Here is an 18,208-nt window from a genome sequence, read left to right as displayed (position 1 = left end):
AGGAATGGATCAAGGCCCATTCTGTAGGAAGAAGTGCCATAGAACTATTTCAATATAAAAGGTCTCTTTCAGTAATATTGAATGTATTAATATCTATCAAAAACATCTGTTGCCAAGCACTATGGCATAAAAACTAGTTCTTTAAGTTTGTTTTTCTTCTTATACAGTGACAACTGTATGAATTTACTACTGACTTTGTTTTGCATGATACAGGTTCATACACTGGTTTTCTTTTCTCCCCAGATGCAGCCCCTTCTAAGAGTGGGGCACCAGAAAAAATTCAGAGTAAGATTTCCTCCTTCTGCTTCAGCCAGAAAAGTGAACTTGAGTTGCCAAAGACTGAAGTGTCCCAAGAAACCAATAATGTGAGAGCACCCACAGACTCTGGAGTTGTGCCCATCTTTCCCCTAGAGATGGAACCAGAGTGTGGTAGGTACAGGAGAGAGTTGGGATGTAATTTTCTAATTCTTGGGAATAAAGATAAATTACAGGAATGAGACTGATGGTGCATGAAACCACTGGTTCCTGCCTGTATTTGCTCAGGTGCAGTGTGATTGATGTGGTTTGCTGAGGAGAATCTGTACTTTCTGTACCTTGCATGTGCTCTCAAAGTTCTTCATTGTCTTCATCACAATGCTGTAGTAGTTTCCTGAGAACTTTAGGGATTTTTTTTTCTTGACAACTTCCTTGTAAAGGAAGGATGTAACCCGAGTTCCTACTGGGATCTGAAGCATCAAGAGACTGTGAGGTCACTTGAAAGAAATAATGAATGTGGCAGGGCACTGTTGAGGTAGTTCATTACACTCATGGTCATTGTTTTCTGGACTGCGCTGGAAGTGTGGATACATGAGAATTTCGCAGGTGATTACAGGAATTTAGTCATTTCCTCCCTCTCTTTCTCTCTCCTCACCCTCCCCTCTGTTCTAGGAAGATTCCACTGCTCTAACTGCAAATCCAAGGATGATGTGCCTTTTAAATGCCCATTTTGTGACTTCACTTGCTGCAAAACGTGCTGGAAGCAGTTCTTAAAGGTTCTCCTGTTTATTGGTTTGGTTTTTTCCAAAACTGCCGGGGAATTTTGTGCTTTTCAGGAGAATGATGTGAACAAGCCTGGAATCACAATTCTTCTGTTTCCAGGAAGAACACCCAAATGCCAATGGAAGATTTGCCATTTGATCCATTGTTTCCCATGGTTTGCAATATGATTGAAGGCAGATCTCTGCCCTAAGCTGGGGTTTTTACACCTTTGCATCTTTCCAAGCTGCCTCCACATGTTTTCTGGTCTAAAACTACAAAGGCAATAAGCTCTGGAGTCAACTTTAAAAACACTGTTGTTTTTTAATATTTTAATGTTTATTTTAAATTTTTTTTCTTTCTCAGTTTCATAATTTTCCCCATCAAAATCCTATTGTAAAGCTCTGTTATGAGAATGAGGCAAACAAGGAACAGACTGCCCAGGAAAGTGGTTGAATCACCATTCTTGGATGAATTTATGATGTGTAGATGTGATACTTAATGGCATAGTTAAGAGGTAAACTTGGCAGTGCTGGGTCAACCATTGGACTCTGTGTCCTTTTGGGTCTTTCCCAACCAAACAATTCTGTGAATCTGTGATTCTGAATTCCTGCTCAAATATCTCCAGTCTCTTGGTTTTCCCAGCTGAGTAAATTGAAATTCTTTAGGTAAGATGTAGCTGGTCCCAGGGTGCCTCGGTTTGGGAGCATCTTACAAGCCTTTAATTCAGCAGCCAGATGTTAAAAGACTTTCAAAACCAGAATAATGCAAGAGTTTAGGGGTTTCTAAACATTCATATGTGATGAGAAAGCTGCTGATCAGTGGAGGTCAGGAATATCCAAAAACAGTACAGAAGGAAAAGAAACTTCTTCAGCTTGTCAATCTATAAGCAAGTACAAAATAATCTGTTATTCCAAGTTCCAGAGAAAGATATTTTTCTCGGGAAGACAATGAATTGTAAGGTGAGCATAGAAAATTTTGGACTGACATCCAAATAAAATACAGCAGCCAAGACAGAGTTGGCCCAAGAGGAATATAAAATAAGCACAAGATCAGGGTGGTTTGGGTTGGAAGGGACATTAAAACTCATCTCATTCCAACCCCCTGCAATGAGCAGGGACCCTGCCACTATCCCAGATTGGCCAAAGCCCCCTCCAGCCTGGCCTGGGACACTTCCAGGGATGGGGCAGCCGCAGCTTCTCTGGGCACCCTGTGCCAGGGCCTCACCACCCTCACAGGGAAAAATTTCTTCCCAATATCCCCTCTAACCCTGCTCTCTTTTAAGGCTTCTCCTCCTTGTCCTGTCACACCAGGTCCTTGTCCAAAGCCCCTCCTGAGGAGGGGACACAGGGAGGTGCTGAGCTCTTCTCCCTGGGATTTAATGTCAGGATTCATGGGAGCTGCCCAAAGCTTTTCTCAGTGAGGTTCAGTCTGGATATCAGGAGACATTTCTATTCCAAGAGGTTGGTCAAACACTGGAAGAGGCTTCCTAGAGAGGCCTCAATGCTCTTCAACATTACAGTGCCATAACTTCTGTACAACCCTTTAAGAGGTCAGGCACTTGGACTGTAGGATCACTGTAGATCCCTTCCAACTGGAAGTGTTCTTTCTCTTCTATTTAGATATCCCATGCATCCCATTTCCATGTTTGAGGAAATGAGTCATGGGTCATTTGCTAATAATTATTTCCATATTTGCTACTTACTGAATAATCTTATAATTATTTATTATTTTGATATCTGCCACTTACCTGATTAATCTTACTTATAGACACACCTGTAGTGATTAATGTTCTCAGTGTACAGGAGTGTTAAGTGGCTCATGATGTGATTCAGGTGTTGTTTGGTTAATGAAAAATCAAATACAGTCATAGAATTATTTATGTTGGAAGAGACCTTAAAGACCATCAACCCAGCACCACCAGTGCATTCACCTTAAACCACATCCTGAGGTGCCATAGCCACATGTTTTTTGAACACTCCAGGGATGGTGATTCCACCACTTCCTGGGCAGCCTGTTCCAGTGCTTTACTTCCCTTTCCGTGAGGAAATTCCTCCTGTTGTCCAAACCTCCCTTCTCCCCTCGTAGTTTAGGATGTGACTTGTGCTGATGCAGAGATGCCTCTCCAGTGATGAGGCAGAGCTGTGCTGGTCATGCAGCTGAGAGGGAAACACAGGATTGCAAACAGGAAGATGATCCTGTGTTTCTCTGAGCAATCCCAGAGGAGCCATGTCCCACCACATCCATCCCCATTCCCACTCATGCCCTGTGAGGTTGGACAGTCAACCCCATCCATATGTTTGGGACTGGGATACCTTTACCAGCAGGAAATGAGCAACCATGTCCCAGCTCTGAATTCTCATCAGATGGGACTGGGCTTTGTCACGCTGACAGGGCTGCATTTAGAACTCCTGTTTTTCTTTCCTAATAACTTACTCACTGTTTTTTCAGCTCAAAAGCCCTTTGGTGCATATTGTCCCACCAAGGAAGTGACTCAGAGCATCATTCACAACATGGGGTTTGCAAATTGTCATCTTGTCCAATCTGTTATTTTTGCAAAACACTGGTGGGGAGAGGTGGTGAATAATTTTGGAAGCTTTTAGAGGAGCAGAGCAGATGGAATTCCTTACAGCTAGAGGGGGATTAGGGGGATTAGTGCTGGAGCATGTTGGGTGATTCAGTGTGTTAGGGGAAACCTTGCAGAGACTGGACCAGGATATGCTTGTGTGGTTTTCCCCTCCAGAGGTTCTGTTGCTGCTTCCAGGTGTTTAAATGCATTTATTCATGTGGGTCTTCCAAGAAGACTGAGTTATTTTCATTTGGACTATCTGTAATATGGGGAAATAATCAAAGATTTCACAATTAAATGTTACACTTAAAATTGCCTTTGGTAAAGCACTGGCTGTTGGGAGATAAATTCCCTGTGAGGCCCGGGCACAGGCTGTCCAGAGAAGCTGTGGCTGCCCCGTTCCTGGAAGTGTCCAAGGCCAGGCTGGACAGGGCTTGGCATCCAGCCTGATTGAGTGGAAAGTGTCCCTGCCCATGGCAGGGGTTTGGAACTGGATGAGCTTTAATGTCCCTTCCAACCCAAACCACTCTGTGATTCTAATGAGGAACTTCCACACTTCAGGGAAGGCTGTGCAGTGCCACTGATGTAGCTGACCATCTTTTTAGGCCTCCTGATCTGGCAATCTTCTCCCAAAGATTTTTTTTTTTTAAAGAAAGCAAATTTTCTATCTCCCTTTTGAAATAAAGAGACCAGTTCAGTTTTACCAGTAATTTGCAAACTATGAGAAGAACAGTTTGGATTCATCTGCAAGTCAAATTACTTTAAAGTTGATGATTAGTGAAGAAGCAAACTGAAACCTGAGTGGAGAAATGATGCCTCATGTGTCTTCATGTCTCATGCTGCTAATGAGAAAGGTGTGGGGTGCTATGAAGAAATAAATGTACTTGGTTCCCCTACAACACTCTTGGCAATGACCATGTGTGTCATCCATGTCCAGGTATTGTCAAGGAGACATTTCCTTGTCATCTGTGCAAGAGGAAGCAGGAATTCAGGGAACTCAGGCAGTTGACAGGATTTTACCCACAGGTGCAGCTGTACTTCACAAGAGCTCTTGCAGCTCCACATTTCCTCGTTCCTGTATTTCAGTCCCCCAGATGTGTCATAGCTGGGACAAGTGCTGTAAATTCTGGTGCCACTTTGCATGGTGCCACAAAGCCTCCTCTCCTTTTTATCAGTACCAAGGAAATAATTGACTGTGTGGTAACAGGGAGGTTGCAAACAGCAGATACCATCTCTGGGACTGACAGGTGGCTGCTGTGGCTTGTAGTTCATGTTGGCCAAAATGTGTTTGAGATACTTAATATCAGAGTGGTTTGGATTGGAAGGGACATTAAAGCTGATCTGCCACAGGCAGGGACAACTTCCTCTAGACCAGGCTGCCCCAAGCCCCATCCAACCTGGCCCTGAACACTTGCAGGGCTGGAGCAGCCTCAGATTCTCTGGGAAAGCTGTGCCAGGGCCTCTCAGCACCCTCTGAGTAAAGAATTTCTTCTAAAATTTAATCTAATGCTTCCCTGTTTCAGTTTAAAACCACTGCCCCTTATCACTATTTGCCTGCACCAAAACTCCCTCCATTTGTGGCATTTCCTCCACAGTAAATACATTCCCTGTGTGTTTTGTCTGTTGGTTTCTCCAGGTGGTGAAGAAGTGCCCCAAGTGCCGCAGTGATGTGAAGAGGCAGCGATTAGCCCAAGTTTTCTTCTGGTCCTGATGGCAGCCGCAGAAGGGGCAGGAAGCCCTTGGTGCCTGCAGAAGGCAGTGGCTGTGCTCTGGCTCTTGCTGAGCAGGAGCAGGATGGAGGCTCCTTTAAACCCCTGTGATCCTTGGCTCCGCATTCTGAGCTGAGCATTTTCCAGCAAAGGTGGTCAGTTCTGAAAGGTCTCACTGCAGGAGACAAAGCAGAACATTGTCCTCTGTTAGAACTAAGAAAGTTAATTTTTTACTTATTTTATCCCCTGAATTCTCCTGGGGCCACTCTTAGGCTGAAATTTTATATCCTGGAGGCTGCTGTCATTTTATGGCCCCTTCAGGTAATACCAGATCATGCAAAAACCCCAGGAATGCTGCCACAATGGAACTGAGCTGGCTGAGGATGCCAGACTACCCGTCCCTACCCCACTGGTGTTCCTGGAAGAGGTGATTCACATTCACTCTCTGGGTTTGGCAGCAGCCGTTGTCTCCAATAGCAGAAGATACTGAAAGGATCATTTTTTACAGACAAATTCCACTGGTGGATGGTGAGCAGAAGCTCCCTCTCACCTGCTGAGCATCCCAAAGCCTAATTCCATCATCCACCATGGTGGGATGTTTGGGGATATGCTTCTAAGGAGGCTTTATTCTTCACTCAGTGCTGGTATTTCCATGTGCCTCTGTTACCTGTTTTGCTTTCCAAGAAGGAGGATCTAAATGTTTTAAAACTTTTAAATTAATCAGGTTAGATGGGTTAAAAAAATTCTTTAGTATTTCCACTCTCTGTGAGTAGTGGATATACGTGGTTAACCTAAGAAATTGTATCAATTTTAAATCTTCTGTAGCTGCTGTTAATTAGACTGTAAAACAAAACTATTTTGTCTAAATTTGATTTGGTTAGATTAAAAAAAACAGGAATTAAAAAAACCAACCCACCAGCTATAAAAACATTGGCTATTGAGTCCTAATGGCCCTGGTAGGAGCAAGTGGAAAGGTTGTACTCTGTAGGTGATTTTCATATCAATAGAATTTGGAAAATTTTATGTTAATAAAATTTTATTCTTAATAAAATTGAAAAGTGAGCTGCGTTTTAACAAAGTTTCCAATTTCAAACCCAGTTCTCTTCAAATCTCATAGCTGCTGGCAGTGAAATGGAAATTTTTGTACTTCATTGACAATTAACAAAGGCTTTGGCAGGAATTGAGGTAGCTCTGGGCTATCATATTCTGTCATGTTTAACTTTGTGGATGAATATTACCTTCTAGCCATGTATCTATTCAGTGCAGCAAAACAGGAATAAATAATGCAGATAAAGTCCTGGATGTTTCAAATATAAGTGGGAGAAATGAGTGTTATATAAGTGTTATATAAATACAGGTGTGTTGTAGAAATGAACAGAAGAATATTTAGAGTGAGGCTGGGGGCAGTGAGCAGTAAAATGTCATTTTTTGGCAGGTAGCTCAGTGCCTGCTCTCCTGAGAAGGTCTGTCCCAGGAAGCTGCAGCTGACTGCTTGTGCCACTGGAGGGAAGCCACAGCCCAGCCCTGAGCGTGCTCGGCGGCGCTGGCGCCGCGGCTCGGGCCGGGTTTGCCGATGGGAATTGTCTGCCGTGAGCTGCAAAAATACCGCCAGAGCCAGCAAGACAGAAGGAAATACTTGAGATGTACTGTGGGGTTGAATCACCCCACACACTTGGATAGGGGTTGGCAGGGACAAATATGATGATGCTGCCTTTTCCCCCTGTCAGCTAAAGTAGTTTTAAAGCTGTGCCTCTTCCTGGAGTTGTTCCAACCCAGGGATGCTCTGTTCTGAGACAGGGCAGAGGAACAATGCTGAGAACATCTCAGAGCCTTCGAGAGATTCACAGAATGGTTGGGGTTGGAAGGGACCTCTGGGGATCACCCAGTCCAACCCTGCCAAGGAGGGGTCACCTGGAGCAGGGGACAAGGGCATGCATCCAGGTGGGTTTGGAATGTCCAGAGAAGGAGACTCCACACACTCCCTGGGGAGCTCTTCCAGTGCTCTGCCACCTCCATGGAAAGCTCTTCTCCATGTTGAGGTGAAAATTCTTGACTTTTAGTTTATGGGTGTTGCTCCTTGTCCTGTTGCTGAGCACCATAAAAAGAGTGGCACCCTTTGGAGATATTTATGTGCATTGATGAGATCCCCTCTGAGCCTTCTCCAGACTAACCAGGCTCAGCTGTGTCTCCTCATCAGAGATGCTCCAGACCCTTCATCATCTCTGTGGCCTCTGCTGGATCCTCTCCAGTAGCTCCTTGTCTTTCTTACACAAAGGGGAAAACTTGCTGAGGGTTTTTCTCTCCCTTCACCCAGGACATTCCATTCCTTTGACCAGGGAACTCCATTTCTTCGTCTCTTACTCTTCAGCAGAGGGATTGCATTGCTGAGGAGGTTTGCAGTCGCTGTCCTTCACCAGCTGAACCCTCCAGACAAGCTCTGAAGCACGCCAGTGTCCCACCAGTGTCCCAGTGCACATGGGTTTGGTTTGGGGTGGGTTTGGGTTTGGTGCTGATTTCTGGTGCACTGGGAATTGCACTGCAGTGGATCTGGGAATCAATCCCTGCTGTTGGTATCTGGGGAAGGACAGATGGATGCTAACAGGTCCTGGAGATGGGAGAACTGGATGGGCTTTGGGTCCCTCTCAACCCAAACCCTGCTGTGATCGCATGAGACCTTGAAGAAGAAGGTCCCCAGCAGTCAGGACTGTTCTGTCGTCTGGAAACTTGTTGAATTTACAGGAAGGAAAGACAGGGGCAGTTAATTAATTATAAAGAACAGAAAGTGAGAAAACTGTTTCAGGAAAATCTGTATTGCTTTAGGCGCTTATCGGAATCTATGCAAATTATTTAATGATTGGGGGGACAAGAACCTATCCTGGACACTCCTTGCTGATTTTCAGAAGCAAATGACACATGGCTTACAGATCATGAAGGAAGTAGATACTAATGTTTTGATTGCCCTTGCCTTGCAGTGCTATGACTAGACCTGGAACATGGTAGTGTGTCATTGAACAAACCTTTCCTGCTGGTTTTTTCTCCCGCCAAAAAACTGAAAGGACTCACAAAAGAGATCAAAATCAGCAAAGCAAAATGTTTCATCAGGAAAGATGAGCCCTGTCTCTGGCTGGCAAAGTGATTACTGATGGTAAGCAAGGGATTTCTTTGCTCAACAGAGTTTTCTATAAATATGAGAAACCTTATTTTGCAAGAGTAGTTTCAGAAGGTGGTGCTGCTGGATGCCCTGGGATGGGAAACGATGCCCTATATGGAGAAGTGAAGGCAGAGCCATGGCAATAGGATGCTGAATTCCATTTCTCTACTACCTCCACTGATCAGAGTCAGTAGTGAGTTGTGTTGCTGCTTTCTGGTATCAGGCAGTGACCTATAAACCCATTCTGGGAGGTTTGTTGGACCAACAGAAGAACAGACAGAAAAAGATTAATCAAAGGTCATTGCTCCACCAGATTGTTGGAATCTGGGGAAGTTGTCTGGGGAAGCTCTTTCTGTCCCATTAATATGGTGTTTTCCTCTCTAGGAGCATCCATCTGACACATTTTTGTCATTATCAAACTCACAACAAAAATAATTGTTGATGAGGCATCACAGTGCAGCGAGGAGCTTGGAGTTTCCCAGTGCATTGTGTCCATCCCAGCGGGGACATGGCTGGGACAGAGGCACTGCCAGCAGGTGCCATTCAGGATGTAATCACCTGAATTGTTTCATACACCTTGTGGGTTCCATGTGAAATCCAGGGACAGAAAACTGAAATTGTGCTCCTGCCTGTGGAGAAGGAAACGCTCTGCGGCTCCTGGGTGGTCAAGCCTCAGGCAGAGGGATCCCACTGAAACTCCCCAGCTGGGTGAGCCCAGAGCAGGGCTTTCTATTGGATCCAGTCTAGTGGTGAGTTTCACCCAAAAAAACATCAAGGGGCTGTGCCTCAGTGCCGGGGCAGAGCTGGGAGATTGGCTGATTAATTACTGAGCTGATGCACACTGACAAAGAGGAATCCCGGCAGTCCTTGGCTCAGGGGTTATGTCAAAATGAGTTACAAATCATCAGGATTACTTTGGACAGCTACAGGGGATCCAGATAAACGAGCAGTAAAACAAAAAACCACTTTAGAGGGGCCTGTGTAAATCAGCCCATCTGTGTAAAGTGCAAATAAACACAGCCCAGACCCTGCTGCTGGACTGTAGTGCTGACCCCCCTTGGCTTCTGCTGGAGTCAGAGGATTTTCTTTAACCAAGGTGAGTAAAAACTGACATTACTGGAAGGAGCTTTGGATTCTTTCTGACCATTGGGGTTTCCTTCTCTTTCTGGGTAGTGGAGAACTGGGTTTGATTTTCTTGGTGAATCATGTGTTCAGCTCTTGTAGGTCTGAACTTCAAGAGTGTTCAGAGTAAAGCCCATGAGATTCTCCATCTGCAGCCCCAGTTGCTGAGAGCTGGATGAGAGAGGCAGAAGGCAGATGCGGAATTGTTCATTCTCTGCAGTGATCTGCAGGAGGAACTGGCTGCTGACTCCTGAGGAGAAAAACCTCCACATTCTCTCAGGTCATCTCTGTGGTTCCCGCATCCTTGCAGAGACTTGCATTTGCTTTCTGATCATTTGCTCTGGTTTTCACTGCTCAGCAATGTCTGTTCAGAGGGAATCTGGTGGGATAGAGCAGGACAAAGTGCAGGAGTCCCATGTCTTGAAGCAGACACTGGAACACATGGTCTGCCAAGGCTGTACCTGCAAGGCTGAGTTCAGTTTTCATTTGAATCCTTGGGGTCCAAGACTTAGGGCACTGTCACCTATAAGGGATTTAAATGCTGACCTCCTTAGCTGCTGGATGTTGTGCCACAAAAGGTGCCCGTGTTTAGTGTTACAGCTGGAGGTGGTGTCATCCTCGGCGCTCTTGAAAGGAGAGGGTTGAAGCTCGGAGCCGGCTTTAGGAATGCAGTGCCCAAGCACTGGCGATCGGGGCTGTTTTGGCAGGGTCAGTGCCCTCGGAGGAGGAGTGGGATGGGGTCTGATCCCGGAGCCCTGGGCAGAGCCGGAGCGATGCTTCCCACAGCGCCGGTTTCAGTGCCCGTAGCCAGAGGCAGAACCGGCCCCTCGGGGCTGCCTTTGACGGGGCAAGCTCCCAGCGGGAGGCAGCTGCTCTTACTGGGAAGTTCTTTGGCGCTTCCAGCCGGGGAACAGAACGTTCACAGGGGAATTTCCCTGCCTTTCCCCTTGCCAGAAAACGATTTCCCACCAACCCCCTGTAAAACTTGAAGGTTTGAAAAACAGCGAATGCCACTCGCCTCCTTCCTCCACACAGGTAAACGAACTTCATTGCTCCGAAAGCTTCGCTTTTAGAGGCAAGTGCAGAAACGAGAGCGAAAGCGGCGCTCGGGCGAGGGAGGGCGCCGGGAGGCGAAGGCGGAGCCGGTGCCGCCGCGGCGGGGGACCGGGAAGGGCTCGGGGCCGGCGAGGCGGAGTTGCGGTGAGCGGAGCCGGTCCCGAGGGATGGGGATGGGGATGGGGATGGAGATGGAGAGGAAGGGGAGGAAAGGGAGATCTTGGCTCCTTCCCCTCCAGCTCCTGCTCCCTCTCAGCTGCGGTGGGCTGGGGGTGGTTTCCCTCCCACGTGTCTGGCTCTGCGTGGGTGCGGGGGTGCCCAGAGCCTCTCACCCGCAGCCGTTATAAGGCTCTGCCCCGTCCCTGCGCTGGGGAGAGCCGGCATCTTCCTCGGAGGAAGGACTGACTGGGAAGAGAGCAGGCGAGGAAACCCATTCTTTCCCAGCAGCCCTTCCCCATCAGCCTTTACCTATCAGCCCTTTCCCATCTCGCTCTGTTTTTAGGCTGGCCGGTCGCGTTGAGCCTGCTGCTGCAGAGGGGAGCCCCCGCGCAGGCAGCAGCAGCCTCTGAGAACCCTCTCTGTCCCCCCAGGTTTGTGATCCCGGCGCTCGGAAGCCCTCGCTGCGATGCTATCCCGCCATGTGCCCAGTTGGAGGCATCCACCCAAGGTAAGGGATCTTCTGCTTGTCAGGCTGGGCACGTGGGCTTTGGAAAGGAAAGGGAGGATCCACAAGCTCTGGGATTCAGTCCTATCCTGAGCATCTGGGTTTCCAAAAAGTGTTAAAGGTCCTAGGGAGCATGCTTTGTATCTGCTAGTCTGCAAAATTTCCCTTCTGCTTCTTGGTTTGCAAAGGTGTCTCTTGCTGCAATGGTGGGGAAATGACTGGGGTGGAAGAGGGGAATGTGCTGGAGTTGCTCCAGGTTCTGAGCGAGGGAAATTGGGCTCTGAATGCGTGACAAATGGGTTTGGGAAGGATGCTCTGTCACCAGGGATGGCAAAGGAGGGCAGCACCTGGTGCTTGGGTTGGGAACAGCATAGGGAGGGAGAACAATTTCTTGTCTCTACAACAATAACAAGTTCTGTAACAGCAGCAGCCGCGTTTGCTGCTCCCGCCTCTGCCCGAGGATGAGCTCAGGGCTCTTTGCGCTGTCTTTGCCGTAGTGGATGCTCCCCCCTCTCCTCCTTTTGCTGGCTGAACTCGCCTGCAATGCCCAGCCCACGTACCAGTGGAAGGATGCTGTGACGGGCGAGAGGATCACTTGCCAGCAGTGCCCGCCGGGGACCTTCGTGGCACAGCACTGCTCCAGGGACAGAGCCACGCTGTGCCAGCCCTGCCCGGATTTGCACTACACTCAGTACTGGAACTACCTGGAGAAGTGCCGCTACTGCAACGTCATCTGCGGGGAGAAGCAGGTGGAGGTGCAGCAGTGCAATGCCACGCACAACCGCGCCTGCCAGTGCCAGCAGGGCTACTACTCCAACATGGAGCTGTGCATCCGCCACTCCGAGTGCCCGCCCGGCGCCGGGGCTCTGAAGCCGGGTAAGTAATTCGAGCACCGCTCACAAATACAGCTGCCAAATGCAGCAGCCAGTGCTTGCCCATAGCCTGACCGGCTCCCTTTTAGCTCTGGTGCTGGCACAGGGCCGTCCCTGCCAGCTGTTCCTGCCTCTTTTCCAAGGAGGAATTTGGTTGGGTTTTTCCACAGCTATCAATTTGAAAGCTTTTGAAATCCCCAGCAGCACACTCCGATGGGATGTGCCAATCCCAGCTCCCTGCCTCACCTGCCACAGCAGGCAGAGCCAGGCTGTGACTTGGCCATCCCCGGAGCAGCCCCTGGCCCTGTGCCACAGGCAGCGGGGACGGTTCAAGCTGCTCCCGAGCATTCATCGGCTCCCTTCTCCTTGCATAGGCAGCCCGGGAGCTGGGAATGCTGATCATCTGGGCTGAAGAAGGTGGCTGATGATGTAAGGGCAGGGCTGAGGAATGTGTGTAGCTCTGGGGCCAGTTTTGTGGTTTTTCAGTGAGCACTTTGGAGAGGCTGTGTTGAAAACACACACTGGACACACAGCCAGGTCACAAATCCACAAAACCAGCTTTGTTTTGACTCCTGAGCCTGAGATTCCATCTCCTTGTGTGATCTAAGTCCCAAGGTATTTTAGGGGATTTATTCTCCTGTTGTTTCCCTGGTACAGATTTCTCTGGTCCTTTAATTGCTCCAAATGTGTGTAAACTCATCAGTGAGGACCAGGGTCTGCCTGGAAACCACAGCAGGGGATGGCAAACCAGTGTGGGCAGCACCAGCAAACCCAGCAGCATCTTGCTTCACACTTTGAAGTAGGGAGGCTTTTGAAGCATGGAGTCAAGTCCTTCCATGTGTGGCATGGAAGAGCTCCAGGCTCACCAGCCACAGGGAAAATATCTGTTGTCTTCAGCTGATGTTTATAAATGAGATTTGGGGTTTAATTTTCTATAGGACAGGACAAAATGCAGTAACACAGCAAAGGGGGAAGAAGATCTCCAGGCATTACAGAGAAACACTTTGAAATTAAACATGAAATTTGTCTGGAGGGTTGGCTTTAGGACTGAGGAGCCATGCAAGCAAGCTGGGTATTTGAAGAGAAGCTGTTGTTTTTTTTTTTTTTTGTTTTTCTATTATTATTTATTTTTTGCAAATGACTTCTTGTGTGGGGAGAATTGCCCCCCAGCCCAGCTGCCTGAACACCACAGCAAGGACTGAGGGTCCAGTGTGGTGGGCAGGGCCCTGGCCCTGCCAGTGCTGGTGTCTGGATGGGGAAGGTGCACTGGGGCTGTAGGCAGAGTTTGCTGCTGTTTGGGTTGGATGAGGGCTTTGATCCTTGTGCAATCCCCCTGGGCAAACAAACTTCTTTGGGAATTCCCATCTGTAAATAGTGGCTCCAGTGTTGGGGGTTATGGCTGGGCCTTATGAATGGTCTGCGTTGGGAGGGACCTGAAAGATCAGACTTCTGGGAAAGCCTAAAGGCAGCAACAGTGTAGAAACTGCTTGTAACTTGATTCGTGAAGAGGAGGTGAAAGGGGTGGGAAATCTCCTGCCCCAGAGCCCTTCCTCTGCTCCCAGGGAGCGGGAATGCTGCTCGGTGCAGCCCTGCCCGTGTGGCATCAGCGCTGTGACACACGGGAGGCGCTGGCCCCGAGCCAGGGCAGCAGCGACAGCGCGGCCAAGGCCAGCTCAGCTTTCACCTCCACTGAGACTTTTACTTTCACTTGCTCGGGGGCCTCGGCTCTGGGAAGGGCTCTGGGAACCAGGGCTGCCCTGGCAGCTCAGCCACCAGCCTGGCTGCTGGCTCCTGCCTGGGATGTGGCCTTTTCATAGTGAGATGTCCTCTTGCTGTCCTCTCATGTCTGTGGGCTGCCGACAATTCATCAGCACTGCTGTTTGCCCTGTGTGAGGACATGCAATTCCCAGGGGAGATGCTGGCAGTGATCATTTCCAAAACTTCACCTTCATGCTCAGAGGGTATCTGGCATCATCCCCAGCTGCTGCCTCTGCTCCTGTGCCAGTTTGTCACCTGACAGTCCTGTTGTGTCCCCATGCACAGGTACCCCCTTTGAGGACACCCAGTGCCATGACTGCCCCCACGGCTTCTTCTCCTCCAACTCCAGCACCAACCCATGCCAGCCACATCAGAACTGTGAGCAGCAGGGGAAGGTGACCAACGTGCAGGGCAACAAGTACCACGACACCCTGTGCATGTCCTGCAGACCTGGCAGAGGCAACAGCACACAGGGAGCAGGTGAGCCACGGGCACAGCATGCCAGGACTGATGCTGCCAGGGTGAGAGCAAACTTCCTCATGACTTTCTCCTAGTTAGATGCAAATGAGGTGAGATGGCTTGTAAAAGCATGGAGTGATCCATAATGAATAATAATTATGGATGAAATTGTCTCCCTTCATCTCCTTCCAGTATCAGTCCCATAGAGCAAGGACAGGGTGCTGGGCTTAAGCAACAGTCACTGCACAGTGAGAACAAAGAGGTGACAGTGAAATCCTGCTGGATATTACCAGGGACAACTGGGAGTGCTGGAACAGGGGATTTTGGCAGCTGAGGCACAGCTTGGCACAGCTCCTGCACTCCCTTTTCCTGGCTGCACCTGTTTCCTGGAAGCTTTTATGGCAGCCTGGTCTTGTGCAGGTTGAGTGGAGCAGAGCCCAAGGTTCATTGGAGCTGGTATGGGGTGGATTTTGACCTGTCAGGTGTAAAAGTGGAGACGTGGTGTCAGTCATAAAGCCATAGAAGAGCTCAGGTGGGAGGGACTTAGAAAATTTATCTGGTCCAACCTTTAATGGGAAAGTGAGCCTGGATGAGATTATCCACTGCCGTGTCCTGAAAATCTGAAAAGCAATGGGGACCTCGTCACATCCAGGGGAGGTTTTTCTGGAGTGAAAAAATGTCATTCTTTCACCAGGATGAAGCTTGGTGGAAAAGCTTTAATGAAACCCACCCACAGGGTGGTCAGGCACTGGAACAGGCTCCCCAGGGAAGTGGTCATGGCAAAAGCTGTCAGGGATGTTGTAGGGGGTTTGGGTGGTCTGTGCAGAGCCAGGACTTGGACTCAATGAACCTTGTGGGTCCCTTCCAGCTCAGGACATCCCGTGGCTCTAAAAGATTTTCCTGTGTGGTGAGGGAACGTGGAGGCTTTCCCTCTGGGCAGCTCTCACTTTTCCTCACTCTCCTGGCATCACCAGCACAGAGATTTCTCCTTACAAAGCCTGACTCACACCATGAGCTCCCTGCCAGGAGTGTGATCCTGACACAGAGACTGGAAAGCTCCGTCACCAGTGGGATGCAGTCCCGGGGTGGGCATGGCCAGGTCAGAGCAGTGTCAGCAGCACGTGCGTCAGGCACCGGCCCCCGCAGCCACACCAGCCCGTTGCAGATATTTATAGAGGGAGGAGGCCCCAGCAATGGGAGCTGGAGGTTTTTTTTAACTCCAGTTTGTTATGATTCCTTCAGGAGCCACACAGGGATCTGATTATCAAGCTGAGCCTGTTGGGGAGGCAGAGCCGGAGCACTGGAGCTCAACCCACCCCACTATAACCAGTGAAACTATTCCCAGACTGCAATGGCATGAAACTGGGCTAATCTCTCCCTGATTGAGTAATCCTTTGGCCTTGACCTCTTGAAAATTCTTTCTGTTTTCATTCCTGATGCTGGATGCGCTCCAGCAGCTTCCACCAGCCAGGGCCGGATCTGTCCCACCCCAGTGCCCTGATTGGGGCTGTGCTTAGGGCTGGTCCTGTTACAAATCTGTTACAAAGGGTTACAAATCTGCCGGGGGAAACAGAAAGTTCAGGAAAAAGAATGTGTAAATACTTACTGCAATTGCATCAGATTTGTCTGGGCTTTTATTCCCTGATGGGGAGGAGCATGGAATAGGTACATTGACTTTCTACAGAACTTCTACACCTTGTTTTCCAACTGCCCTCTGCAGGGTGCATCACTGATAGGAGTTCAGCCTTCCACTAGACCCTGTTGTTCCAACACCCATCCAACCTGGCCTTGAACGCTTCCAGGCCTGGGATACTCACCAGCCCTGTGGGCAGATGTCCCACAGAGAGCCTTGGCAGGGCTGTGCCCTGCTGTCCCGTGTCCCTTTAACCCCGGGCTGTTTTCCCCCACCAGCTGCAGATGATGATGACTGTGACCAGGCCATGATAGACTTTGTGGTGTACCAGAACATCCCCGTCAAGAAGCTGAAGCGCCTGCAGCAGATCCTGGAGCACTCACCAAAGAAGCAGGCAGCATGGACCAGGGCAGCCATCCAGGAGAAAATCCGGGCTTTCCTCACCCACAAGAAGGAGGAGGACTCTGAAGTCACCAAGGAGCTGCTGGACGCGCTGCGCGTGGTCAAGCTCCACTCCATTGAGGAGAAAGTCCGTGAGCGCTTCCAGCTGCGCTGAGAGCATGAACTGGACTTTCTGGGTGCTCTTTGTTTTGGTTTTTATCTTCTGAGGCTTCATTAATTTATTCATCTTTCCAAACATAACTTGAAAAGCAGCATGAGAGATGAGTGATAGAGTGGCATCGTGCTATGGCAGCTGTGTCACTGCTGATGGGATGGGATGGGATGGGATGGGATGGGATGGGATGGGATAGGATAGAATGTGTGAGCAGCAGTATCCCCTTGCCAGCTGCTGGGGCAGCTCCTGGGAGCTCAGCAGGTGTTGGCCATAGATTTTCCAGCCCTCAGCAAGAGTCAATATTTTATCATAAGAAAAACCTGCATCCATGGTCATTATTTCTGGGGAAGAACATGGTTCCCTTTATAGAAAATGGTTTGGCTTTGTTTTAAACTGTGTAAGTTTGGGCTTGTTGGGGCTTTTAGTCATTTAACAGTATTTCTCACTGAGGATTTGCTTGCGATTTTTATCATGCTTTTGTTTGAGAAGAGAGTTTGCTGCTGAGGCACAGGAAGGGGGAGGATGCCCCAAACTCACTGGTACAGCTAGTCTGAAATTTATTTCTTAACTACCTGTTTTTATACCATGTGTGAAAGATGTTTTCTAAAGAAAGAAACCAAAGAAGTTATTTTATCATACACCTCTCTGTCAACCGAGTCCTTTCCTAGTCTCACTTGGAGGTGGTGCTGGGAGTCCCAGACCATCATATCTGACCCTGGATATTGTCTGTTTTTCCCACATGTTGGCATCTCTGCCCGTGTCAGGGCATTGGAACAAGGTGATCTTGAAGATCCCTTCCAACCCAAACCATTCTGGGATTCTGTGATCACACAGCCCCAGCCAACCCCTGCCCCCTGAGCCACAGTGAGGCTGTGTGCCAGCAGGACACAGACAGTTTGCACTGGGATTTGTGGCCAGGGTGACACTCGTGTCTCTTGGGTCAGCCCAAGTGTGTCCCCCTGAGCCCCAGCTCTGTCCCCAGACCTGGCTGTGTGCTCAGTGAGCTGGGCTTGGGACAGTTCTGCTGACTGCAGGAGGTTTTATATAAACAGATGTTGCTTAGGGAAGTCAACAAGACTGACCTCCTCTGGCATTTTCCAGCCTGTAGCAATGATGACGCAGAGCTACATTTTATGCTGTGAATGAGTTTGACTTTTTATAGTTCTTTTTTAGTGGAGCAGATGCCAGAAATAGTTTGTGGTTCACAAGATGATATTTCCCCCCAGCTTGAAGCTGTTTAAAGCTCTCTGAAGCGAATGCTACCTGAAAGTGCCCCCGCACTTCCTCTGTGCAAGGAAGCTGAGGGCAGAAGAAGGGAATTTTACCCTCCCCTCACTGCTCACAGACAGATCCCAGGCTCTTCCTGCAGTGACAAGTTAATCCACAGCAGTCTGGATGACAGGGGATGATCTCAAGGGGCAGTGCTTGCCTCTTCACTGCTCCAGAGCTCGGGAGTCCCTGGATGTGTGCTCACACCTGCCTGGCACCACAGGCTTGAACTGAGGATCCCAGGCTTGAACTGGGATCCCAGACTTGCAATGTCTCACCCCAGTTTTGGGCTTTGAGGATGAAGCAGCTCAGCGACCCTGGCATTGTCCTGGGTCAGTTCAGGCAGGGAAGAAGAGAAGCAAATGGCTGAAAAGCA

At 49.0% G+C, this 18,208-nt stretch overlaps 2 protein-coding genes across 5 annotated transcripts in view; both read left to right on the top strand.

Annotated features, from left to right (window-relative positions):
* Nucleotides 1-6,366, top strand: part of RTEL1 (regulator of telomere elongation helicase 1) — a 44,666-nt gene extending 38,300 nt beyond the window's left edge. The window contains exons 34-35 of the mRNA XM_031058036.1: nt 244-429; nt 5,220-6,366. Of these exons, the coding sequence (XP_030913896.1) occupies nt 244-429; nt 5,220-5,251 (218 nt within the window). The 3' untranslated portion in view covers nt 5,252-6,366. The remainder of the gene's footprint in view (nt 1-243; nt 430-5,219) is intronic.
* A 3,465-nt stretch (nt 6,367-9,831) lies between these two features.
* Nucleotides 9,832-17,215, top strand: TNFRSF6B (TNF receptor superfamily member 6b). 4 transcript variants are annotated; one of them, XM_031058019.1, is made up of 6 exons: nt 9,832-9,845; nt 10,601-10,640; nt 11,212-11,288; nt 11,783-12,161; nt 14,201-14,395; nt 16,286-16,714. In XM_031058019.1, the coding sequence occupies exons 3-6, from the start codon at nt 11,247-11,249 to the stop codon at nt 16,561-16,563; spliced, it is 894 nt and encodes a 297-aa protein (XP_030913879.1). In that variant the 5' UTR covers nt 9,832-9,845; nt 10,601-10,640; nt 11,212-11,246; the 3' UTR covers nt 16,564-16,714. The 4 variants fall into 4 exon arrangements, with proteins under 4 accessions (XP_030913879.1, XP_030913878.1, XP_005422236.1 ...); XM_031058018.1 differs by lacking the exon at nt 9,832-9,845 and having other exon boundaries at nt 10,589-10,640; XM_005422179.2 differs by lacking the exons at nt 9,832-9,845; nt 10,601-10,640 and adding an exon at nt 10,749-10,765 and having other exon boundaries at nt 16,286-17,215.
* The last annotated feature ends 993 nt before the right edge of the window (nt 17,216-18,208 follow it).

The sequence above is a fragment of the Geospiza fortis genome, unplaced genomic scaffold, assembly GCF_000277835.1.
Source record: "Geospiza fortis unplaced genomic scaffold, GeoFor_1.0 scaffold188, whole genome shotgun sequence".
Lineage (NCBI taxonomy): Eukaryota > Metazoa > Chordata > Aves > Passeriformes > Thraupidae > Geospiza > Geospiza fortis.
The sequence above is the reverse complement of the archived record's forward strand: the minus strand, read 5'-3'. Positions and strand labels throughout refer to the sequence as shown.